The sequence below is a fragment of the Manihot esculenta genome, chromosome 5, assembly GCF_001659605.2.
Source record: "Manihot esculenta cultivar AM560-2 chromosome 5, M.esculenta_v8, whole genome shotgun sequence".
Lineage (NCBI taxonomy): Eukaryota > Viridiplantae > Streptophyta > Magnoliopsida > Malpighiales > Euphorbiaceae > Manihot > Manihot esculenta.
The window spans coordinates 31,256,446-31,265,127 of record NC_035165.2 but is presented as its reverse complement, the minus strand read 5'-3'; the positions used below and the strand labels follow the sequence as shown (position 1 = coordinate 31,265,127).

At 33.7% G+C, this 8,682-nt stretch overlaps 1 protein-coding gene across 1 annotated transcript; it reads left to right on the top strand.

Annotated features, from left to right (window-relative positions):
* The first annotated feature begins 3,856 nt into the window (after positions 1–3,856).
* LOC110615614 (geranylgeranyl transferase type-2 subunit alpha 1) lies at positions 3,857–8,421 on the top strand. Its single transcript, XM_021757587.2, has 8 exons — positions 3,857–4,080; positions 4,165–4,327; positions 4,543–4,703; positions 4,811–4,915; positions 5,071–5,865; positions 5,952–6,126; positions 6,582–6,765; positions 7,829–8,421. The coding sequence occupies exons 1-8, from the start codon at positions 3,965–3,967 to the stop codon at positions 8,215–8,217; spliced, it is 2,088 nt and encodes a 695-aa protein (XP_021613279.1). The 5' UTR covers positions 3,857–3,964; the 3' UTR covers positions 8,218–8,421.
* The last annotated feature ends 261 nt before the right edge of the window (positions 8,422–8,682 follow it).

Sequence of the window (8,682 nt, the reverse complement as noted above, 5' to 3'; positions counted from 1 at the left end):
CAATTAAATTTCAAAACCTATGCTGCTTTTTTTTTCCTTAAACAGTATCAAGTTTTATATAATTTCTCAGAAATTAATTAATTAATTTTTTATTTTTTAATATTAATTTTAAATCATTTTTTATAAAAGGAAGGTTTAACTCACGATTAGTAAGATTACATTTGGCTCATTTGATAAATGAGTCCTGACAAGCTAAGTTTATATTAAATAAGTATCGAATAACTCCTGAATAAATTTATTTATAATTTTAATAAATTTTATTTTAAAAATAATAAATTTAAAATTAAATAATTCCATTTCAATAAGCGTATTGATGAGTTACCTTGCAAAAGTTATAGACAAACGAATTTTAAAGTTTTAATAAGTTCGATATCAGCAAGTATAAGTATAGTTTGGTTTGTTTATTAAACGTTTTTAAAAATTAGGTTTAAACTTGGTCTATTTAGAAAATAAGCCAATCCAAACTTTAATTGGATCAATTTGAACTTTTGTGACTAAATGTTTGAATAGTATATGCGCAACTTGATTTATTTACAATAACTAATACTATTTGCATATTTCCAAATAGTATGAAAAAATTATTTAGAAATAATGGCAAAAAAAAATTGCACTATTCATATTTTACTAGATATACCTCAAATTATAAAAGTTAACTAATATATTTTAAATTAACTACTTAAATTTATTTATACTATACCATTAAGTTTAACTATTAAATTTAGCAAAAATAACATGTTATCATCATAGACAGTACCAAAAATTAATATTTTAATATAATTGATATTTGTTAAAAAAACTCTAAACCTTATGAATTTCAACAATTATACCTAAACTTTTTTTTAATAAATATACTCCAAATCAATTTTTTAATTTGGTTTAATTTTTAATTTTGATTTGGTATATATATTGCATTAACAAGTGGTTATATGATGTGAAGCAATTAACCTTAGATTTTATGGAAGATTTAGACCAAACTTAACTTCTGCTATCGATATCTGTTGGAGGTCCACAATAACTTTTCAGAAAATGAATTTCAAAACGGACGACTTTAAAAAATGTGATGAGAGAAACAGGCCTATCACAAAGTTTGATGCTCAAATTCTATTATTTAAGGGTCAATTTTAAATTTTTATTATTTTTTTAGATTTTTTTGTAAATTTCTGCATTAAGATTTTTGTAATTATAAATAGCAAACTTTTTCAATTTTTAAAAATTCAATAAGAAGTTTCGGCTTCTAACCTTTTATTTTTTGAATTTTGTCTTAATCAAACGATATTGATTAAAACTCTTAACAAAGTCTAAATAGTCCTATTTCAGTTGGTATTAGAGTGAAGTTCATCCATGACTAACAACTAAGAAGCGCGAGTCACTGCAATTGAGGCATCCTTTCTAGAATTGAGGGAGATGATCGGACAACTAATTCTACAGCGAGGTAACAGCCAATTCGCCACAGCCGAACGCGCACAGCTAGTTTCAAATCCTGTAGTCGTAAATCCTATGAGCACAAATCCCCAACAGGATTATCACGAAGGTTACAAAATAAAGACAGACTTTCAAAACTTTTTTGATTCGTTGGATGTAGAATCTGTCTTCGAATAGTTAACAGAGATTGATCGATTTTTTGAAATTATGAATGTGAAAGAGGATCAAAAGGTTCCGATTGTGGCTTATAAATTAAAGGGTGGTGCAGTAGCATGATGGAATTCTATTCAAAAGGAACGTTATCGCAGGAGGCTTGAACTTATACGAAACCAGTTTGATGAAGCAGATGATTGAACAATGGTTCTTGCCTAGCGATCACGTCCAAATTTTATATAACCAATATCATGACTATATTCAAGGAGTTGAAGGGTGGATGAATATATATAGGAGTTTTTAAGATTGCAAGCGAGGTGTGATAACTGTGAGAATAAAGTCCAACAGGTTGCTCATTATTGGAGGAGACTGAATCATGAAAATCGTTGTATGATGAGAGTAGCTACGATTTTTACTTTGGAGATGGTGAAAAGAGCGGAAGAACGTGTTGAATGGCAGTCTTGATAACAGTCTAATCAAAATTTTAATTACAAAAATTCTAATTTGACAGGAACTCAGTAATATAAAGGTAATTACAGCGAACAACCTTCTAAGGTTGTAAATTCTAGCAACCATCAGAATACTGTGGAAGAAAGGAGAGACAATAAGGAAAAGACAGTCATCAATACAATAGACAAAGGAGACAAAATCAATCCTTACCAAAAATCAACCGAAGACATATGTTATCGTTGTAGGTAACCTGGACATTGATTGAATAATTGTTCAAAATGTAGAGGAGTTAATAATGATTGTCGACAGGTTAATGTGGTTGAGGAGTTAGTTGAATTTGAGGAGGAAGTAGATGAAGATGATGGGTCTATTGCTGGTTCTAAAGATAGGGAAGTCACTTATGTGGTGAAGAAAATTTTATACTCGACGAAACAAGAAAATTAGACACGAAGGAGGAAGATTTTCCAGGCGAAGTGTCGAGTGGAAGAAGCAATTTGCAAGCTAGTTATAGATAGTTGTAGTTGTGAGAATCTGATAGCTAAGCAATTGGTGGAGAAACTGCAGTTGCCTACACATTCTCACCATTCGCCATACAAAGTTGGGTGGATTAAGGAATGTCCGACAATTGAAGTCAACAGAATTTGCAGTGTGTCTATTTCGATCAGTAAATCTTACACTGAATCTTTTAATTGTGATATTATGGATATGGATTGCTGTGAAATTTTGTTAGGTTGTCCTTGGCAGTTTGATGTTGATACTTTGTATAAGAGAAGAATTCGTATATGTTTACATAGAACTAGAAAAATATTACTATTTTACTTTCTGATTCTGCAAAATATTCTAAAGTGGAAGGAAAAATTGTTGTTATTGTGTCTACAGGAGTGCAAAGGCTATCAGGTGCAATTAAGAAATTTGGAGGCATATTGGCTTTATTGATGAAAGTAAAAGATGAAGTGGAGAGTACACCATCTTTACCATCACCCGTCAAAAAGCTGTTGGATGAATTTCCTAAGATAGTGGACTTTTTTTACTTAATTATAAGATGTTTTCTCATTAGGAACAAATGCGCATATTAATAACCAAATGATATGCTATTTTTATTAATGCAATGAAATATCCTCTTCAATTCAAGTATACCTATACATTGTTACATTACACATATTACAACTTAATTTTTCAAATTCTGATAGAACTCTTAGCATATCAAATGACTCATTCAGATTTTTTATCTCAATCTTCTTTCACTCTCATTTTATCTACACTACCTTTGAGGATTTCAAACTAACAAACTTCTTTATTTTTATTTTTCTTTTTATTATCTCTAACTTTTGCCAAAGTTTTTCTTTGTGGATCTTCAATCAAGTGGTCTTTCTCTCGAATGATACTTTTAATTCGTTTAAATTGATTATTGTTTTCAAGTTATCACTATTCATATTCCCTATTCTTATATTTTTTTTGGACATATTATATTCTATGATACTTGTTTTAACTATATTTAAACCTAACCTTAATCGAAAATGATGAGTTAAATCTATTTTGACTTATCGTAATCTATTAATATTTATTAGCAGGATTCTTTGACTATAATAGGCATCGGTTTACTCTACCTTGTTAGTAGAAAATACTTTAAATTATGACCTGTTTCTTACTAGGAGCAGGCTAAACACATTTACACGAGTCAATATTTTTTTCTCTTCTTTCAAATTTTCCTTTATATTCTAACATGATCAAAATATAAGGATTAGAGAGTATATTTTTCAAAATATAATGATCAATCACGATAAGTGATGAAATCTATGGACCAAAGAGTAAATTTCCCGTAATAATAGTTACCCGAGGGAAATGAGGTTCTTCCTCTCTGGCTCTGCCCATAGTCTACGGACATCTTCTAGTCCAGGCCATACACTCGAACGCCGACTGCTGGCTCGCCGGAGAGAAAATGCACGGACGTCCTCGCAAAGCCTCTAAACCAGAAGACGAAGAAGCTTCGGCGGCCAAAGGAGAGAAGCTCCGGGCCCTCCAGTCTCAACTCCTCTCCAATCACCGCCATAAAATGTATCCCTTTTCTTTTACTCATTTGGTTCTTGATCCAAACATCTTTCCACTTTTTTTTTTTAATTAAACAAAACTTTTTTCCAGTTATACTAAGGAAGCTGTAGAGCTTAGCACGAAGCTTCTCGAGATCAATCCGGAATGTTACACTGCTTGGAATTATAGAAAACTCGCCGTTGAACACAATCTGACTCAGTCCGACTCCGATCCTAACTCGGTCAAGTCAATTCTTGAGGAAGAACTTCGAATGGTTCGTTTCTATCTACTCCTGTTTGGTCACTGAGAATTCCAAATACTTAGTTTTTTTTTTATCGGCCAATAATATAAATTAAATTACTTAGCTTTGAAGATTTAGATTTTAGTTAATTTAAAACCTGGAAGCAGAAACCTAGCCTCAGCTACACTTCAAGAGAGTTCTGTGACTTTGTTTTCTTGGTGATTCAATGAATTCTATGAATATTGTAGGTAGAAATTGCTCTGAGGCAAAATTTTAAGTCATATTCGGCTTGGCATCATCGCAAATGGGTGCTAAGTAAAGGGCATTCTTCAATAGAGAAGGAGTTGAAACTTTTGGAGAAGTTCCAAAGTGCTGATCCTCGAAATTTTCATGCATGGAGTTACCGGAGGTGAATATCCAGCTTCTTTCGGTTTCAATCCGTGATTAAAGTAGTTTTCTTCATTGTGGATGACTGACTATTCTAGGCTTTTGTTTTCAATCATTGGTTATGTCTAGATTTGTAGCAGCTTTGATGAACAGATCAGAGGAGGATGAATTAGAATACACCCAGAGTCTAATTGATAAGAATATTAGTAATTATTCTGCTTGGCACAATCGAAGGTTCGGTTTTATTTTGTTGTAACATGCAATTATCTGAACTTGCTTCAGTTATTGGGACTATTTTTTTATTACTGATGCTTTATGTAAGCGAAATAATGTATGCTTTATGTTTGATACGCTGCTGATATTGTTGTGTTGACGTGAAACTTTTGCAGTTTTCTTCTGTCTAATTTAATGAAGAAAAATGTAGAAGGTTTTACCAAAAAAGATGAGGTTCTAATCAAGGAGTATGAATTAGTACGTGAAGCTCTTTTTACAGATGAAGATGATCAAAGTGGTTGGTTTTATCATCTTTGGCTTCTTGAGCAAACTGTTAAAGCTAAGTGTCCAGTGCTGGTTGCTACGTGGCCTGTTCATGGCTCTGATCTCATTCTATTGCGAGACAGATACCTGGATGCTTCCCCTTCTTCTCCATTCAGTGCATTCCAATTTGATTCAGGAACATTTCCGCTTATTCTTTACTTTAGTCAGGCTGTTGAAGGTGTAAACTCATCTACAGTCAATGTTGACTTTGGATCTAACTTGAATCAAGATCTTGTTTGGAAACCTCTTTCAACAATTAACTCTCATGCTGCCCAAGTTTGGATTACACAGTTGAGTCTGCCCAATGCGGATCTCCATTCTTTAGAAGCTTATCCTGTGGAGATTAGCCTTGGACATTGTCAAGGAATCATTTCTTCTAGTGGTATTCATTATAGCCAATCTTCTCATTTTTCATTTACAGTGCGTGTACAGCCTGTCAAAAAAGAAAGTACAGAAGTATCAGGCGTAGAAAAGATGTCATGGACAGATGAAAACTTTTATCTTTGTGAGCCATATTCTGGAGAATCAAATCTAGTTGCTTGGTTTCAACAGGTAGGTTTAGGAAATGAACATGAGCTAGAGGCTAATGCATGGCAAGCAAAAATTATAGAGGAGGAAATGGAACACTTCCGTCTGTTGTCAGACTGGTAATCCTGCTATACCTGATTGGTGACTGTTAAATCTTTGAAAGTTATATTGTTAAGCATGCATTTATTTGTGTTGTATTTTGCAGTAAAATTGGAAAACTTACACTGGCAAGGTTGTTGACTGCTCATGATTCATTAATGTCTTCTGGCAAATTGGTCCACTCTGAAGAAATTCTTGCACTGTATAGTGACCTGATGAAGTCAGATCCATCACATTACTGGTACTATAAAGATCAACATAGCATGGTTTTGTTGCAACAGGTGATTTCTTCTTTTAAAGAATTACTTCATCTTTAAATATATGAGTAAAGTTTCTATTGACTTCAGGTTATGGAATGCGTTCTCAACTATCCTAAATCTTGGAATGCTAGAGAGTTGTTACATTTTTAGGTTGCCAGTCCACTTTTTGTTACGATACCTGATTGTTGCGTCAGAAGGAAAACATTGGATTAATCAATGAAATTTGGTGTGGAAGGCATGTTACTGTCATAGGAAATCTGGAAGAGCACCCTTGTTAATTGCCTTTTAACCTTGGGAAACAGAATTCTTTTTGTGCAAAGAGCTTCTAACTGCAAATTGTTTAGTTTTGAAATTTGAATCAAAGAGATTTGCTGATGATGAACTGATTTGAGTTTTAAGTAACTGGAATGAATTTAGTGTTTTACCATGCTAAATTTTATATAAGGCGAACAGATTCTTTCAATGTGGTTGTGCAGGTGATGTCTAGTAGGGAATATCTGAGCCACTGCTTTCACTATAGGGACCTGACTTCATCAATCAGGGGCTATCCTATCTGTTTACGACTGAATAAATTATCATTATCTCGCATAGGGTCTGTTGAGAAATTATTATGGGTCCAAATGCTAGACCTGAGTCACAATGAACTTCAATCAATTGAAGGTAAACTTCTTTCACAACTGAGATTCTTTGATGGATTCCTCCTAGCTTAATGCTCTGGTAGCTTTTACGAATTCAAACCCTTCATTGTGAAAGGCAAAATACAAATACAGGTTTAGAGAGAGCAAACTAAAATAAATTGGTTCTGTCAATTGGTTCTTAAAATTTCAAGAACCAAACAAACAGAACTGAACTATTTATCCAACATAAATTTTTGCAAGAAATCCTTGCTTACAGATTAAAAAAAAAAAAGCAAATAATCAACACAAAGAACAAGCAGATTCTGGCATTGTGACGGCAATGGCAGGGCAGAAGATGACAGATGAGAAGTAAGGGCGAGAGGAGAGTGACGAGGGTGAGGGGAGTGGGTGTGGGGAAGAGAACAGATAAAAACGAGGATGATGCCACACAAGGGCAGTGGTGTCGAGTTTGACTTATCTGTGAGGGAGAAGAGAACAGATTTAGAAACAGGAGGAGAGAGTAAGCCATAGCTAGAGACGAGGAGATTCTGCTCTGGGGCTGAGTTTTTAGGTTTAGTTTTTATCTTCTGGGAAGTGAGGAGAGAAATTTTTTTAGTTTTATTTTATGGATTTGGCTGATCTTGTGAAGATTCTTTCACTTTGAGAGGTGGGTTTAAGTTAAATGGGTTGGGTAATCTTAAGGTAGGCTGCAGCCGTGGGTTCAGAGTTCCTGTCGGTTTGGTTAAGTTTGGCACAAGTCATGAACAAAACCAAGCCAGGAAAACCTGAACCATAAAACTGAGTTACAGTGGTTCAGTTTTTTGGCTGTAACCAATGTTTGCTCACCCCTATTGCTGTGGTTCTTAACATCCCTTGATAATATAATGTTTCCATTTATGATATTGTGGTTTTGCAGCATAGGTTTCTGAAAGAGAATTCCTCCTGAAAAACTTTTATATCTCAATTGAACTCTGTTTAGTCTTTGACATAGGACAAGGATAAAGCTCTTCGCTTCATGATACAATATTTCTAGTACCTACTAATTTTCCCACTGTTCTTGATCACGGGAAAAAAAGTGTCTTACTTCTTCTTATCTCGCGGCACAGGGTTGGATGCTATGCAACTACTGACTCATTTGAATTTGAGCAAGAATAAACTCTCAAGTTTTACTGCTTTGGAACCATTAAGACAGCTGAAGTCATTGAAAGTGCTGGATATTTCATACAATGAGATAGGCGCACACTCTATTGACACAACAAGATATCTATGCTCATCTCCTTTATCTCATTCAGTTGGAAATGAATGGGAGGGAGACAAAATATTGATTGATGGTGTTAGCCTGACAAATTATTGGGAAGCCTTTTTTGTGTTGAAAGGCCTGAAGTTGACACAGTTGGATGTGGTGGGCAATGCGATTGCTGATGAAAATTTTACCTTATTTCTGGTTAAGGTCCTGCCTACACTCAAGTGGCTGGATGGTGTGCAATTGAACTGATTTTGATCTTTATTTATTTTCTGCATTTTCTTGTCTTTTCAGCTATAGATACAAAACGTATCGTATTTCTGTTTCTGTAGTTTGAACGACTTGCTTCAAATATTTTTCTTGGATTGTATACTCTCCCTTGTGCAGGGAAGGGAAGAAAAGGAATTGAATGGGGAAATGAAGAGAAAAGAAAAGAATCCTATCTAAGAAATCTAATTTCCTTAGTTGTTAGAGAGGTACAATTTCTCCTTCACAAGCAAAGAGGAGAAATTATTATTATACATTTTTTAATGTTTAAGGGCATTTAAATAATTTTAATTGTAAGTGATACTTTTGTTTTTCAGATTTTTCTTCATTAGAAGTAGAAATACATATTTTGGAATCATCTTATGAGTGGACTGTTCATTTCAACCAGATTGTGAAGTAGAAATACATACACATTTTTCTTCATTAGAAGTAGAACTAATTTCGATTTTA

Bases quoted from the DNA above. Each gene is read 5' to 3' on its own strand.
- LOC110615614 (XM_021757587.2), top strand. From the start codon at position 3,965: ATGCACGGACGTCCTCGCAAAGCCTCTAAACCAGAAGACGAAGAAGCT. The intron at 4,081-4,164 runs GTATCCCTTTTC...ACTTTTTTCCAG, and splicing joins TCCAATCACCGCCATAAAAT to TTATACTAAGGAAGCTGTAG. The intron at 6,766-7,828 runs GTAAACTTCTTT...CTCGCGGCACAG, and splicing joins TGAACTTCAATCAATTGAAG to GGTTGGATGCTATGCAACTA.